At 49.2% G+C, this 16,771-nt stretch overlaps 1 protein-coding gene across 1 annotated transcript; it reads left to right on the plus strand.

Moving 5' to 3' along the window:
- The first annotated feature begins 590 nt into the window (after positions 1-590).
- On the plus strand, positions 591-16,621 carry IGSF23 (immunoglobulin superfamily member 23). Its single transcript, XM_034945870.4, is given in 4 exon segments — positions 591-715; positions 10,859-11,124; positions 14,563-14,686; positions 14,688-16,621. Coding segments are annotated over 4 exon segments (684 nt in total). The 3' UTR covers positions 14,857-16,621.
- The last annotated feature ends 150 nt before the right edge of the window (positions 16,622-16,771 follow it).

Raw genomic sequence — 16,771 nt, forward strand, 5'->3', positions numbered from 1 at the left:
CACAAGAAAATGGGGATGCTCATATCTACCCCTCGAGGTTGGTATGAGGATTCAAATTAGGCAACCCTGTTACAAGGTTAATGCTGTGTCCGGCATATAGTAGGTGTTCAATAAACACCAGCTATTAGTTTGAGCAATATAATTATTAATTTGAGGAGGAAAGAATGGACCTGGGGAGTGAGAAGGGTGAGGAAAAAGTAGCTAGTGTAGCTTATCCTTCTAGAATCTAAAATTCAGGATATAGTCTGAGCAAGCTCCTGATAACGGGATTCTAAACATGCCTCCAGGACATCCTAGACACCAAATTATAATTAGCATTGGCTTCATAGTGACTGCCATTCGTTGAGCGCCTACTACGTGACCAGGCACTACTCCAAGCACCTTGTGTCCACGGCCCCGTCTGACTCTGGGGCAGGCACTATTATTAACGCCTCCATTTTACAGAGGAGAAAAGCTGTGGTTCAGAGTCCAAAGCCCCGTCACCTCCTACCAGGTTGACCTTTGGCCATTCCTTGCCTTCGATGTGAGTGATAGGAGCGGGCGATTCTGCTTCTCCCTCCATCTCCCGGCGGGGATTGTACGGTGAGAGAATGAGAGCAAAACCTCAGAGCCCCCTTCCCAGGAACCCTGTCCCAGCCTGGTCCCCACCCACCACCACCACTGACCCGATGCTAGAGAAGGATGCGGCTGGAGGTGACTTCCCAGCCAACTTGGTGTAAGTCATGTGGGGAAGTGGCCAGGGTAGGGCATGGTCATCGTGAGCAGGGTCCTGCAGGGTGAGGCCGGGGCTGCAGATGCGACTGTACAGGTCTATGAAGACCCCATGTGTGATGAGGAGACCTTCTCTGCACAGTCCCTGGACAGAACACGAGATGAGGGGTCCTCTGGACGTCAGCTCCAGCCACACCCCTACCTGGAGGAAGCTGCTTTTAACAGGTGCGTTGGAGACAGCGGCTTCACCACGGGCCAGGGACAAGGAGGAGAGTGTCTCCTTACACGTCCAAGTCGCCCCCACTCAGAGCTTTGACCCTGTCAGTTTGAGGCCCATGCAGCTCAGGCACCCAACTCATGAGAACTCTTGAAGGCCACTCCGCCACAAGAGATGACCCTATTGGCTTCTTTTAGGAAGAAGGGAAGTGAGGCGCAAAGAGGAGAACAGGTCACCTACCCAAGATCACAGGGCTGGCAAGGGGCAGGATCAGAATTGGGGACCCCAGCCCAGCCCCCTTCCACCAGAATGCCCTGTCTCACCCCTGCAATCCGCAACTTAGTAATAATACATATAAATAATAACAATCATAAAATAATAACAGCCGTAATAGAAGGTCACTGTAACTGAATAGATCTATATACCAGCCTGTTTGGGGTTTTTGTTTTTTTGTTTTGTTTTGTTTTGAGACAAGGTCTTGCTCTGTTGTCCAGGTTACAGTGCAGTGGCCCGATAATGACTCATTGCAGCTTCAACCTGCTGGGCTGAAGCCGTTCTCCTGCCTCAGCGTCCTGCGTAGCTGGGACCATAGGTATGCGCCACCAAACCCAGCTAATTTTTTATTTTTAGTAGAGATGAGGTCTTACTATGTTGCCCAGGCTAGTCTCAAACTCCTGGGCTCAAGCGATCCTCCTGCCTCGGCCTCCCCAAGTGCCAGGATTACAGGCGTGAGCCACTGCGCCCAGCCTGTCAGCCCGTTCTAAGTGCTTTCCTATAGTAGCATTTACCTCTTATCACAACTCTTTGAGATCAGAGCTGTACGATCCCTATTTCACAGAAGGCGAAACTGAGGTTCAGAGAGGTCATGTGCCCTCTCCAGGTCACACACTTGGAAGTGGCAGACTGAAGATTTGAAGCCAGATGGGCTGGCTTCCCAGACCACACTTTCCAGAGACCACACACATCTGCCTCTCAGATAGTGAATGAATTGCTTCCTTATCCAGGTCTTAAAAGTTCACTTCTGAGTTGGGCGCGGTGACTCACACCTGTAATCCCAGCACTTTGGGAGGCCGAGGCAGGCGGATCACGAGGTCAGGAGATCGAGATCATCCTGGCTAACACGGTGAAACCCCGTCTCTACTAAAAATACAAAAAATTAGCCAGGCCTGGTGGCGGGCGCCTGTAGTCCCAGCTACTCGGAAGGCTGAGGCAGGAGAATGGCGTGAACCCGGGAGGCGGAGCTTGCAGTGAGCCAAGATCGTGCCACTGCACTCCAGCCTGGGCGACAGAGCAAGACTCCGTCTCAAAAAAAAAATAAATAAAGTTCAGTTCTGAGCCGGGTGCAGTGGCTCACGGGTGCAGTGGCTGGGATTACAAAGTGCTGTAATCCCAGCACTTTGGGAGGCCAAGGCGGGCGGATCATCTGAGGTCAGGAATTCAAGACCAGCCTGACCAACATGGAGAAACCCCGTCTCTACTAAAAACAGAAAATTAGCTGGGCGTGGTGGTGCATGCCTGTAATCCCAGCTACTTGGGAGGCTGAGGCAGGAGAATTGCTTGAACCCGGGAGGCGGAGGTTGCGGTTAGCCGAGATGGTGCCATTGCACTCCAGCCTGAGCAACAAGAGCGAAACTCCATCTTTAAAAAAAAAAAAAAAGTTCAGTTCCATGTAATTTTAAAACCTCAAAGTCCACCTAGTTCAAAGCTTTGCTCTGTCCCCAGCTCAGGCAGGTGTCACACTGGAAGGAGGAAAGGGACGTGGTGGGCCTCTTCCCTATTTTGTCAGAGCTGTTGTCTGAGGCCTCTCTCAGGGCGGAGGGCAGAGGGGAGGAAGGAAAGAAAAGCAGGTGGGAAAGTTTCTCCTAGGCTGCTGTAGTTTTGTGATGGAAACACGGCATGCTGTGTGTTGCTGGATCTTCCTGGGGGCGGGGAGGGTGGGGTACTTTGGAAATTGGCTGTGCCACTGGATAAAACAGCAACCAGTTTTTAGAAAGTGGTTTACAACACGTTTGCAAAGTGAGGTGGGGGAGCTTACAAAACATTGTCCAAAGGAAAACAAAGCCACAGTGCAACGAACTTCAACTCTGTAAATACAAAATGTTCTCTTGATAACAGCAGGTACCTCGAGAGTGTGACCAGGACAAGCGTAGGGGTGGAGGTCAAAGGGATATTTGGCTTTATATGGGTCTACTTTTTTTTCCTAAGGAGAAGCTCTTGAGTGATTAAAAATTAATTTTAAAAATTATGAAAAACCTTCAAAGAAAATATACTCCCCAAAGTGGTTATCTGAGTATTAGGCTTAAGGATTTGTTTTACTGCTTTTTACTTTACTTTCCAAATTATTCTATAATGAGGAGCAGACGTTGTTTTTTGTGATGCCTTGTAAGAATTGCTGAACATAATTCTACTTTTTGTTTAAAAGAAATAGAAACAGCCAGGCGTGGTGGCTCACACCTGTAATCCCAGCACTTTGGGAGGCCCAGGCAGGCGGATCACAAGGTCAGGAGATTGAGACCATCCTGGCCGACATGGTGAAACCCTGTCTCTACTAAAATACAAAAAAATTAGCTGGGCGTGGTGGCACACGCCTGTAGTCCCAGCTACTCGGGAGGCTGAGGCAGGGGAATCACTTGAACCCGGGAGGTGGAGCTTGCAGTGAGCCGAGATTGCACCACTGCACTCCAGCCTGGCGACAGAGCGAGACTCCATCTCAAAAAAAAAAAAAAAGAAGGAAATAGAAACAATAACAAGCATAAAGCTTGAAAAAAAACAGTAAAAGTTTCCAAAACACAGTGTTTATTTCTAGGAGTCTAAGTTTTATGCTATAAACATGGAAATAAATAAATATATATATATGAGTATATATGAGTAATACCATATATGTAGAGAGAGAGAGGGAGAGAGAGAAAAAGAGAGAGAGAGAGGGAGAAAGGTCTTGCTCTGTCACCCAGGCTGCAGTGCAGTGGCAGGATCATAGCTCACTGAAACCTCAAACTCCTGGAGTTGAGGAATCTTCCCACCTCAGCCTCCTAAGTAGCTGGGACTACAGGCGCATGCCACCATGCCTAGCGAATTTTTTATTTTTGTAGAGACAGGGCCTCACTCAGTTGCCCAGGCTAGTCTTGAACTTCTGGCTCAAGTAATCTTCCAGCCTTGCCCCGCCCCTCCCCCCGCCCCCGCAAAGTGCAGGATTACAGGTGTGAGCCAACACACCGGCCTACTCTTATATTAAAAAAAAAAAAAAAAAAAAAAAAATGCCTATCAGGAGTGAAAGGATTAGGGTGTGGTGCCCAAGAGACGCAGGGTTTCTTTTTGGGGTGATGAAAATGTCCTTAAATTGATTGAGGTGATGGTTGCCCAATTCTGTGAGTATACTAAAAGCTCTTGAATTGTACACTTTAAATGAGTAAATTATTGGCTAAGAAAGTAGATTTTATGTGTTCTCACCACAAAAAAATAAGTGCATGAGGTAATGCATATGTTAATTAGCTCAATTTAGCCATTCCACAATGTATATGTATTTTAAAACATCACATTGTACACCATAAATATACACAATTTGTATTTGTTAATTTTAAAAAGAAAAAATAGTGGCAAGGTTATAACTTAATCAGTGTCCAGAACAAACTTATGTCACCCTTTAAAAATGAACCATTCACATTGATTTATAACCCATTATTATTTCTAAATAAGGTGGTGAGAAAATGTTGGGTGAGGGGTTGGGTAGGAGTAAATGGAGCGAAGCAGATCCCAGAACCAGAAGACATTAGTAGTATATGGAGAGAGACACTCAACAGGAGCTGTGGGCTGGAACAGAAGGACCCAGCCAACTGTAGGACTAATCCCTTCAAGCTTACTCCCCCGCTGCCCTCTCCTCTTCTGCCAACGTGCCCACTGACAGAAACCAACCAGCAGCAAAAGGTAAGGGGACCCCAACAACACAGCTCAGAGAAGTCAGCCTTTCAGGCAGCAGAGTGGAGCAGAGAAGGGTAGAAAACCAATTTTTGCAACATCCAGTATAATATACGTGCGTGCTTCAAGGGGTCAAGGAGAGGAATCAATGATTTGATACACATTCAGCACTTAGAACAGAGTCAGGCTTGTGGTGGGTGCTAGTGAATGTTCTCTGTTATTTCTACTTTACTTTTATCATTATTGTCACTGTCATCATCAACTCTTGATGCTCTACACTCACTCTCAGTGGCTTGAGAACGGTCATTTGCAGGGATAGCATTTCGCCTTTGGTCTCACTTGCTCCCCTCGTCTCCTCCTCCTTCCCTGCTCTTCCAAGGCGCCCTGCTCACATCCTGCACCTGCTCTGCCTTCTCGGAGCTGCCCTTCTCGGCACAGCTGAACACCTTGACCGAAGGAGCCAGTGTCCATCTCCCTGTCCCCGGAAAGCTTGAAGGCATTCTCACCACGTCTTGGTTCCGAGGGTATGACGCCCAGCCAGCAGCCATGATATTCTCCCCGAAGGGCCTCCCAGGACCTGCTCACACTGGCCAGGAGATGCTGGGAACCCAAGGCAGCCTGGTCATTAGAAAATGACGGCTCAGGACTCGGGCAGCTACACCATCGTGCTGGAAACCAGCAGGGGACACAGGAGTGTGACGGAGCAGATCCATGTCAAGAGTGAGTGGGGCCCCGCAGTGGGAGGGGCTGACTTCTCAGAAAGCAGACCCACTGGACCTCAGAAGAGCCCACCAGGACACTTTGTGTGCTGGTCATCCATTGCTCCCCAATAAACCACCCCAAAACTTAAAACATCAATCACTTATCTAGCTGGACAGTTGTTGTGTTCAGCTGTTGGGGTGTCTGGGTGTTGGCTGGTCCAGAATGACCTCCTTCATGTGCCTGGCCATGGACCAGCTGGTGGCTGGAGTGATGGGGATGAGTGGGCCACATAGCCTCCCAACCTCCAGCAGGCTATCCCAGGCTTGTTCACTCAGCAATGGAAGAGGAACAAGAGGTAAAGCTGCAAAACTCCTTCAGGCCCAGGCTCAAAACTGACCACCATCACTTCTGCCACTTTCTATTGGTCAAAGCAAGTCACATGGCCAGCCCAGCTTCAACAGGAAGGAAATAGGCCCCACCTCTTAAGGAGAGGAGTTGCAATGTGTTGTGGCTATTTTTTGTCATTGTGTTAGATTGTTCTTCCATTGCTATAAAGACATACCTGAGACTGGGTTATTTATTTTAAAAAAAAAAAAAGAAGAAGACGTTTGATTGGCTCATGGTTCCACAGGCGGAAGCGTAATGCCAGCATCTGCTCAGCTTCTAAGGAGCCCTCAGGGAGCTTTTAATCATAGCGAAGGCAAAGGAGGAGCAGGTGTCTCCCGTGAGAACAGGAGCAAGAGAAAGAGAGAGTCAGAGAGGAAGTGCCACATTTTACAACAATCAGATCTCATGAGAACTCACTACCATGAGGACAGCACCAAGCCATAAGGGATCCGCCCCGATGGCCCAAACACCTTTACTGAGGCCCCACCACCAACACTGGGGATCGCATTTCAACATGAGATTTTGGCAGGGATAAATATCCACATTATAACAGCCAAGACTTGCAACAGACATTCATGAGATACGCATTCATCATCACTTGGGAAAGGTAGAGAAGGTCTGGTAGCAGCCTTCAACCTCATCTATATTTTTATCACCTGGACTCAAACTTTCATATCTGAATTAGGAAAACAAACCCCTGAGAGTAACCAGACCCATCCTCCTTTTAGAAGATAGTCCAGAGACTGTCTTAGTCGGCTCGGGCAAAATACTCTAGGCTTAATCAACAGAAACTTATTCCCTCACAGTTCTGAAGGATGGATTGCAAGATGAAGCTGCTGGCAGGTTTCATCTCCTCTGAGGCCTCTCTTTTTTGACTTGCGGAAGGGTGCCTTCTCATTCTGTCCTTGCATGGTCTTTCTTCTGTGTGTGCACATCCCTGGTGTCTGTGTGTCCAAACTTCCTCTTCTTATAAGGGCACCAGTCAGGTTGGATTAGGACCCACCCTAACAACTTCATTCTAACTTAATCACCTCGTTAAAGACCTTATCTCCAAATACGGTCACATTCTGAGGTACTGGGGGTTAGGGTTTCAACATATATGTTTGGTGGGGACTCAATTCAGTTCATAACAGAGATCAACTTAGTTAGGGTTCAGATTCTGATGCTCTAACAAAGACTCAAAAAGTTCCAGTGTCGGCCGGGCGCAGTGGCTCACGCCTGTAATCCCAGCATTTTGGGAAGCCGAGGCGGGCAGATCACGAGTTCAGGAGTTCAAGACCAGCCTGACCAACATGGTGAAACCCCGTATTTATTAAAAATACAAAAATTAGCCGGGCATAGTGGCAGGCGCCTGTAATCCTAGCTACTCAGGAGACTGAGGAAGTAGAATCGCTTGAACCTGGGAGTCGGAGGTTGCAATGAGCCAAGACCATGCCACTGCACGCTTAGAACCCCACTTCTGCACAGAGGGGTTTTTACTCCCCTCCCAGAGAATTTATGGACCGCTGAGGTTCATCCATCTGTATTTCTGTGATTTGATGACTAATTTTGTGTGTGTGTGTGTGTGTGTGTGTGTGATGGAGCCTCGCTCTGTCGCCCAGGCTGGAGTGAAGTGGTGCAATCTCGGCTCACTACAACCTCCACCACCCGGGTTCAAGCGAGTCTCCTGCCTCAGCCTCCTGAGTAGCTGGGATCACAGGCGCCCGCCACCACGCCCGGCTAATTTTTATATTTTTAGTAGAGACAGGGTTTCACCATGTTGGCCAGGCTGGTCTCGAATTCCTGACCTCAGGTTATCCACCTGCCTTGGCCTCCCAAAGTGCTGGGATTACAGGCGTGAGCCACCGTGCCCGGCCTGAAGGCTAATTCTTCTAAAGGCCTGGCTCCACACCTTCGCCTATGCCATTCTCAGTCCGAAGGGCCCTTTCTAAAGAGAGGGGTTGCAGGAACTCACGCTCGGTGGTGCAGGCTGTGTGGCCAGAACTCCCTGGATCAAATCCCTCTGGCATCTGTTATGCCCGAGTCCCTGCAAAAAAGTAACTTTCTGTTTTGCACTTCAGTTTCCCCATCTGTGCAATGAGGTCATAGTGGAACCTACCTCATAGGGTGACTGTGAGGAGTAAGTGAGTTAATCAGTGCTAAATGCCTACAACAATGCCTGACAAAGAGCAAGTAAATGTTAGCCCTGGCCAGGTGCTATGGCTCACACCTGTAATCCCAGCAGTTTGGGAGGCCGAGGTGAGAGGATTGCTTGAGCTCAGAAGTTCGAGACCAGCCTGGGCAACATGATGAGACCCCCCCCCCCCCCCGCCGCCTCCGCCCAATCTCAACAAAGAATTTAAAAATTAGCCAAGCCTGGTGATGTGCGCCCATAGTCCCAGCTACTCAGGAGGCTGAGATGGAAGGATCCCTTGAACCCGGGAGGTTGAGGCTGCAGTGAGCTGTAACCTTGCCACTGCACTCCAGCCTGGGGGACACAGCAAGACCCTGTCTCAAAAAAAAAAAAAAAAAAAAAAAAAAAAATAGCCCTGTTTGTTTCAAAGGACTTGACTTCTTTGAACTTTCCTTTTCTCATCAAAATGGGAATAAGGCCAGGCACAGTGGCTTACACCTTTAACCCCAGCACTTTGGGAGGACAAGGTGGGTGGATCACTTGAGCCCGGGAGTTCAAGACCAGCCTGGGCAACATGGTGAGACCCCATCTCTACAAAAAATAGCTGGATGTAGTGGTGCACGCCTGTAATCCCAACTACTCTGGAGGAGACTTTGAGCCCGGGAGGTGGAGGTTACAGTAAGCTATGATTGCACCACTACACTCCAGCCTGAGTGACAGAACAAGATCCTGTCTCAAAAAAAAAAGGAATAATAATAATTACTTCATAGGATTGTTGTGAGGATTAAATGAATAAATCCAGTGGCTTTCATAAGAAATGCTTTTCACATCATGTCCAGTATATCCCACAACTAACCAAAAGGCAAGCGTAGTAACAGTTATTACTATGAGTAATGCTCTCTGATGTTTTCTATAATATTTCTTTTCATGTTTTGAATGTTGATCACAGTCTACTAATGATTTAGACACCTGGACATGGTTCTTGCATGCAGTATAACAAGCCATGGATTAACACGTGTGCTTGGCTCATAGTAAGAGCCCAATCCATGGCCGGGTATGGTGGTTCATGCCTGTAATCCCAGCACTTTGGGAGGCCGAGGCGGGTGGATCACCTGAGGTCAGGAGTTTGAGACCAGCCTGGCCAACATGGTGAAACCCCATCTCCACTAAAAATACTAAAATTAGCCGGATGTGGTGGCGGGTGCCTATAATCCAGCTATAGAGAGGCAGAGGCAGGAGAATTGCTTGAACCCAGGGGGCAGAGGTTGCAGTGAGCCAAGCTCCAGCCTGGATGAAAAAGCAAAACTCCGTTTCAAGAAAAAAAAAAAAAAAAAGAGCCCAATCGAGGTGGCTGTTATATTGCCTCTTGTTTGTACACCTAGTGGGCTCTTTCTCCTCCTTCAAGGCTTAACTCAGACACCTCCTCCAGGAAGCCTTCCATGAGCTCTCTGGTTGTGCTAAAGTTCTTTTCACTTATAACATTGCATTGAAATCAGAAATCAGCTCTAAGTGGAAGTTCCCAGCACAGTCTGGGAGTTCAAATCCCAGATGTGTCCCTACTAGACCACGAAGCCTGGCCCTAATGAGCCCCAAACCTCAGAGCCTTTCACTTGAAAAATGCAGACAAGAAGTGGGGACCTCTTGGGTCACCTCCTCGCTGGGCTGTTTCCACTCCTGCAAACTTAAAGTCAAGTTCTCACATGATAGCCAGAGTGAGCCTGTTCAAACCTAAGCCAGCTCACGTCCCTCCTCTGGGCAGTCCTCCCATGGGTCCTACTGCACTCAGAGTCAAAATCAGAGTCCTCACCCTGGCCCAGGAAACCCCAGCATGATCTGCTCCCATTATCTCTCTGACTTCTTCTCCCAGCCCTCTCTCCCTTTCCCTCCTCTCTATGCCCACCTTGGCTCACACCCATCTCAGGGCCTTTTACTTGCTGTTCCCTCTGCCTGGAACATTTTTTTCTTAGGAATCCACATGGCTTCTTCCTCTGCTTCTTCAGGACTCTGCTCAAACATAACCTCCCCAAAGAGGTCCTCCTTGACCCATCTTACCTGAAACGGGCTTACCCCACCCCCAGTCCAACCCCACAGCCCTGTGCAGTTTTCCTCACAGCCCTTACCACCACTATATATATTTGTCAGTTTGTTGACCCTCTCCTCACTCAATCGTAAGTTTAATGAGGGCAGCAACAGCGTCTGTTTAATCACTGCTGAGCCCCCGAGTCCTAGAGCCTTAGAGTCCTAGATTTGGTTCACCCAGATCCAGAGGCGAGGATTCAAGGACAGATAGTCTGTTTGGGAGGTGCAAGGAACTCCAGAGTGGGGAAGTTAGGCAGAGAAGGCAGGAAATAATAAAAGCTGTGTTCCCAAGCTGGTTACCATGGGCAACTGGAGCACAGTCCCATTGGGGAACTCAGGCCCTGGTGTGGAATGACTCTGCAGAGTTATCCCACATAGCAGAGAGGGAGCTGGGGAATTTATATACCAACCTGTCCTGGCATTGTGGAGGGCTGCTCCCTGATGTGCTCATTCCCCAGCACTTCCAGCCTGCTGCCTCCATGGGCAGAGTAGGCTTTGGCCACCAGTGAAAGTCCTCAGGCAACGGGATGCAGGTGCTGGCCGTTGGAAGTGGGAAGGGCAAGGGGTTGGACTGGGGGCACCGGGCACAGACCAGGCTCTTCAAACACATTCATGGGTGAATTAATGAATGAATGAACACATGAAAGAATGGATGTCTCTATGGTGGGCAGAAGAAATGCCCAGCTTTTCTGAGTGGACTCCACTCTTGTGGCCTTGTCCCCTGTTTGCACAGACAGCCTCCAACTAATGCCACTGAAGACATTCCCAGCTGCTATCCGGGTAGTCATCCAGAGTGAGCTCAACTATTCTGTGATCCTGCAGTGGGTGGTGACAATGGACCCTGAGCCCGTGCTGAGCTGGACCTTCAATGGGGTGCCCTGTGGGATGGGAGAGAAGCTGTTCATCCGACGGTTGTCCCGGGAGCAGCTGGGCACCTACATGTGCATAGCCACGAACAGCAAGAAACAGCTGGTCTCTGAGCCTGTGACCATCTCGCTGCCAAGTGAGTCCCCCATTCCACCCCACCCCACCCCACCCAAGAGCCCTGCACCCTCTCCAGCCTGTGGCAGCCTCTCTGATTCCATTGAGCCACCTACTATGAGCAGTCCCCTGTGAGACCCTTTATAGGCAAAATGTCATTCCAATGTTCCATCCACCTGGCGGACTGTGGATTATTAGGCCACTTTCTTCTTCTTTCTTCTTTCCTCTTCTTCTTCTTCTTTCTTCTTCTTTTTCTCTCTTCTTTCTTCTCCTTCTTTTCCTCCTCCTCCTCCTTCTTCTTCCTTCTTCTTCTCCTTCTCCTTCTTCTTCTTCTTCTTTTTTTTTTTTTTTGACAGAGTCTTGCTCAGTCACCCAGGCTGGAGTACAGTGCTGTGATCTCAACTCACTGCAACCTCTGCCTCCCAGGTTCAAGTGATTCTCATGCCTCAGCCTCCTGAGTAGCTGGGATTACAGGCATGCACCACCACATCTGGCCTATTTTTGTATTTTTAGGAGAGATGGGGTTTCACTGTGTTGTCCAGGCTGGTCTCGAACTCCTGGGCTCGAGTGATCCACCCACCTTGGCCTCCCAAACTACTGGGATTACAGACATGAGCCACCTCGCCCAGCCAATTAGGCCATTTTCAGATGACAGGCTGAGGCTCAAAGAGGTTAACTATGATGAAAGCCCAGCTTAGGATCTGGACCAGGCTACCTGGGTCCTTGGCTCCAACCATTTGCTGGTTACATGAACATGGGAAGCCTCTTTGCCTCTCTGAGTCTCAGCACATACCTACAAAAAATGCAGATCAAAATCTAAGGAGTGGGCCAGGTGCAGTGGCTCACACCTGTAACCCCAGCACTTTGGGAGGCTGAGGCAGGAGGATCACTTGAGCCCAGGAGTTAGAGACCAACCTGGACAACATAGTGAGACCCTGTCTCTACCAAAAAAAAAAAAAAACTAAAAATTTAATCAGGCATGGTAATGCCACCTGTAGTCCCAGCTGCAATGGGAGGATCACTTGAGCCCAGGAGTTTAAGGCTGCAGTGAGCTGTAATCGCACCACTGCACACCAGCCTGAGTGACAGAGGATGACTGTCTCAAAAAAAAAATCACCATTGTCATCATCTAAGGAGTGGTTCAAAGCAATGGCTTTGGAATTTGAATCCCTGGCTGTGTGACTCTGAGCCAGTGCCTTGACTTCTCTGTGCCTCAGTTTCCTCATCTATAACACTGGGAAGATAATAGTACCTACCCCAGTGTGTAGTTGTGAGCACTCAATGAGATAAGCCGGTGGATAGCTTAAAACAATAATGTCTAGCACTATCGAACACTAATGAGTGCTCAATAACCATGAGCCAATAACACTGTTGCAATTAGCATTGTCATTATTAATTGTAGCTATTACCATATACAGTCGGTATATGGAGCCCTAGGTGGCAATCAAAATGACAGCAAGTTGTTGAGATCAGAGAAGTGGTTTGGGACCTGGTCAAAACTCAGTTCAGTCCCTTTTCCCGTGCCTTCCTGGCTGGGTAACTTAGCGCAAGTGACTTCCCCTCTCTGAGCCCCAGTTTCCTCATATGTATAATGGAGGTAATCCTATATACCTCTTCAGGGTTGTTATAAGGAACGAAAACAAGGGGTGACTGAGTTTGGCAGAACAACTGTCAGGCAGCAGGTGCCTTGAATAGCAGCGGTTATGGTGAACATTGTTTTTAGTGTGTTATTCATGGAGGGACACATGGTGATATGGTTTGGCTGTGTCCCCACCCAAATCTCATCCTGAATTGTAGCTCTCATAATCCCCATGTGTCATGAGAGGGACCCGGTAGGAGGTAACTGAATCATGGGGTCAAGTTTTTCCCATGCTGTTCTCGTGATAGTCAATAAGTCTCACGAGTTCTGATGGTTTTGCAAAAGGCAGTTCCCCTGCACACATTCTCTTGCCTGCCGCCATGTAAGACATGCCTTGCTCCTCCTTCACCTTCTGCCATGATTGTGAGGCCTCCCCAGCCATGTGGAACTAGGAGTCCATTAAACCTCCTTTTTTTTAATAAAGTACCCAGTCTCGGGTATTTCTTCATAGCAGTATGAAAATGGACTACCATGGCTTGGAGTGAACTAGAGGTATGCAGAGGAACTGGCCAGGAGAGAAGAGAGGGAGGGTATTTGGGGTAGGAAAGAATGCATGAGTCAAGGTTCAGAGCTGGGACATGGAAATGGAATGCGTGATGGGAATCTCAGCTTGGCTGGGTCCCAGAGAACCACCTCACCTCCCTGGCCAGGGTCCAGTGGGAGCTTCAGGGCTGATGCACTGGGGGAAAAAATGTAAATCTTATATCACCTAGTGACCCTGATATTCATTGAGAAGGACAATACTTCCAAGACCTCCTTTGCTCATTCATCAACTGCCCAGGAAATGTTTATGAGCACTTGCTATGTGGCCAGCCCACACAGCTGGGAACACTCTGGTGACCAAGACAGCTGCAGCCCTGCCTTCACAAGACTTACAGTCCAGTGTCCACAGACAGTGATCACCAGAGTGGGCAGGGCTGGGATGGGGGAGCCCAGAGAGCTATGAGACTCAGCCTAGGAGTTAAGGAGGGCTTCCTGGAAGAAGGGACACCTGAGCTGAGAATTATGCTAGCTGGCCAGGTACAGTGGCTCATTCCTGTAATCTCAGCACTTTGGGAGGTTGAGGCGGGTGGATCACTTGAGGCTAGGAGTTTGAGACCACGCTGGCCAACATGGTGAAGTAGATGGTGAAGAAGATGGTGAAACCCCATCTCTACTAAAAATACAAAATTTAGCTGGGAATGGTGGCATGTGCCTGTAATCCCAGCTACCAGGGAGGCTGAGACACAAGAATTACTGGAACCCAGGAGGTGGAGGTTGTAGTGAGCTAAGATTGTGCCACTGCACTCCAGCCTGGTGACAGAGGGAGACTCTGTCTCAACAAAAAAAAAAAAAAAAGGAATTATGCAAGCCAAGAGAGAGAGATGGCATTCCAGAGAGAGAGTGCAGCATGGACAGGCCTGGAGGCAAGAGAGAAAGAAAGGGATGAGCTTGGAAAATTGAGTGGAGTCCAGGGTTGCATGGCTATAAAGGCAGGGCAATGAAAGAGATGAGGCTGGCCAGGTGGCAGGGCCTCGAAGGCTAAGGTGAGAAACTGACTTCTGCCCCAGGGTGCTGGGAAGCCACAGCAGGGTTCTGAGCAGGGGAGGAACAGGGTCAGGTGTGAGCTTTAGAAAGATCCTCCTGGCTTCCATGTGGTAGGAAGGTGGATGGGCGCTGGACTAGGGCAGGACAGCAGGGAGGAGAGGGGGCCAGAGACCTGGAGGATGGAAGAGAAGGATGGATTGAAGAGACACTTGGGAGGGGGAATGGCAGGAGGGAGGGGTGCACAGGGAGGGCGGGCAGATGGCTCCTCCAATCTCACCCCTCCTTGGTCCCCAGAACCCATCATGCAGCCCACAGAAGCAGAGTCCATGGAGCCGGACCCCACTCTGTCCCTGTCAGGAGGCTCTGCCATCGGGCTCCTTGCGGCTGGGATCCTGGGAGCCGGGACACTGATTGCAGGCATGTTTCACCATCATCCAGAGCCTAAGGTACCTCTATCCCTCACCCCCGTCCACTGGGCAACATCCACTCAGCCCCCACGGGGCACAGTGCTGGCTCAACAAGGAAACAGAGATGAAACCAACACCCCCATCAGGGAGGGTGATAGCGACTCCTGAGGAGCCCATCTGACTCACTGGTTTCCAAAATGGGATCACAGCAACAAAGAGATAGAAGAGGACACTAGAGCTGGGCTGTCTGGCTTCAAGTCCCAGCTCCGTAACTTACTAGCAGTGAGGCTGTGGGCAAGCCACTCCCCTTCTCTGTGCCTCAGTTTGCCCATCTGCAAAATGGGGATGATAATAATAGCATCTGACTCTCTGGGTTGTTGGGTTGGGTTGTTGTGAGTGAATTTTTCTTTTTCTTTTTTTTTTTTTTTTGAGATGGAGTCTTGTTCTGTTGCCCAGGCTGGAGTGCAGTGGTGCGATCTCGGCTCACTGCAACCTCTGCTTGCCAGGTTCAAGCAGTTCTCCTGCCTCAGCCTCCTGAGTAGCTGGGATTACAGGTGCATACCACCACGCCTGGCTAATTTTTGTATATTTAGTAGAGACAGGGTTTTGCCATGTTGGTCAGGCTGATCTCGAACTCCTGACCTCGTGATCTGCCTACCTCAGCTTCCCAAAGTTTTGGGATTACAGGCATGAGCCCCTGCACCCGTCCAGTGAGTGAATATTTCTAAGAAACTTAAAGCAGTGCCTGGAATGTGGTAAGTACTATGTTCGTCCTCTCTACACATATCTGCAGAGTGACCGCTCTGTGCCAGGCACTGAGGATACCGAGGGAAGAAACAGCAGAAAGTCCCTGCCCTCATGGAACTTGCATCCTGGTCGGGGACACCATCAAGAAACACAATGAATGAGTGAAATATAGATAGTATATTGGATGGGCCAGGTGTAGTGGCTCACACCTGTAATCCCAGCCCTTTGGGAGGCCGAGGTGGGTAGATCACTCGAGCCCAGGAGTTTGAAACCAGCCTGAGCAACATGACAAGACATCTTGTCATCTCTCTCAAAATATAAAAATTAGCCAGGCATGGTGGCATGCACTTATAGTCCCAGCTACTCAGGAGGCTGAGATGGGAGGATCACCTGAGCCCAAGGAAGTCAAGACTGCAGTGAGCTAGGATCATGCCACTGCACTCCACACTGGACACAGAGTGAGACCCTGAATCAAAAAAGTAATAATAATAAATCTTTTTAAAAAGATAGTATGTTGGATGAGCGCTAAGGAGAGGAGTGAGGCTGGGAAGCAGGACAAAGATTGTGGAGTGGGGTGGCATTTAACGAGTCAGGGAAGGCCTCCCTGGGACAGTGACATTTGAACAAAGGGAGGGAGTGGGGAGCCACGTGAGGGTCTGAAGGAATGGCATATCCAGCAGAGGGAACAGCAAGTGCAAAGGCCCTGAGGCAGGATTGCCTGGCATGTTCAGGAAATAGTAAGGAGCCCAGGGTGGCCAGAGTGGTGTGAAGAATGGGCAGAGAAGTAGGATGTGGGTCAGAGAGGGAGTAGGGAGGCAGGGGAAGGCAGCTAGACCCTTGCATAAGGCCTTGTAGGCTCTCTGAGCACTTGGCTTTTGCTCTGAGTGAGAAGGAAGCCATGGAGGGTCTAGTGCAAGGGAAGGATGGCATCTGACTTATATTTGATCCTATATGTTGGCTAGTACTATAACGCTATTAATATCTTACCATCAGCAAGGCATGGTGGCCCACATCTGTAATCCTAGCACTTTGGAAGGCCAAGGCAGGAGGATCACTTGAGCCTAGGAGTTTGAGACCAGCCTGGGCAACATAGTGAGACCCCGTCTCTACCAAAACTAAAGTTTTTTTTTTAAATTAGCTGAGTATGGTAGCATGTACCTGTAGTCCCACCACTTGGGAAGCTGAGGTGGGAGGATTGCTTGAGCCCAGGAATTTGAGGCTGCAGCGAGCGATGATCGTGCCACCACACTCCAGCCTGCTTGACAGAGCGAGACCCTATCTCTAAAAACTAAAAAAATAATTTTTTAAAAAAACTTGATCTTACCATGTATTGAGCACCTATTCTATGC

Source organism: Pan paniscus, chromosome 20 (genome assembly GCF_029289425.2).
Source record: "Pan paniscus chromosome 20, NHGRI_mPanPan1-v2.0_pri, whole genome shotgun sequence".
Classification (NCBI taxonomy): Eukaryota; Metazoa; Chordata; class Mammalia; order Primates; family Hominidae; genus Pan; species Pan paniscus.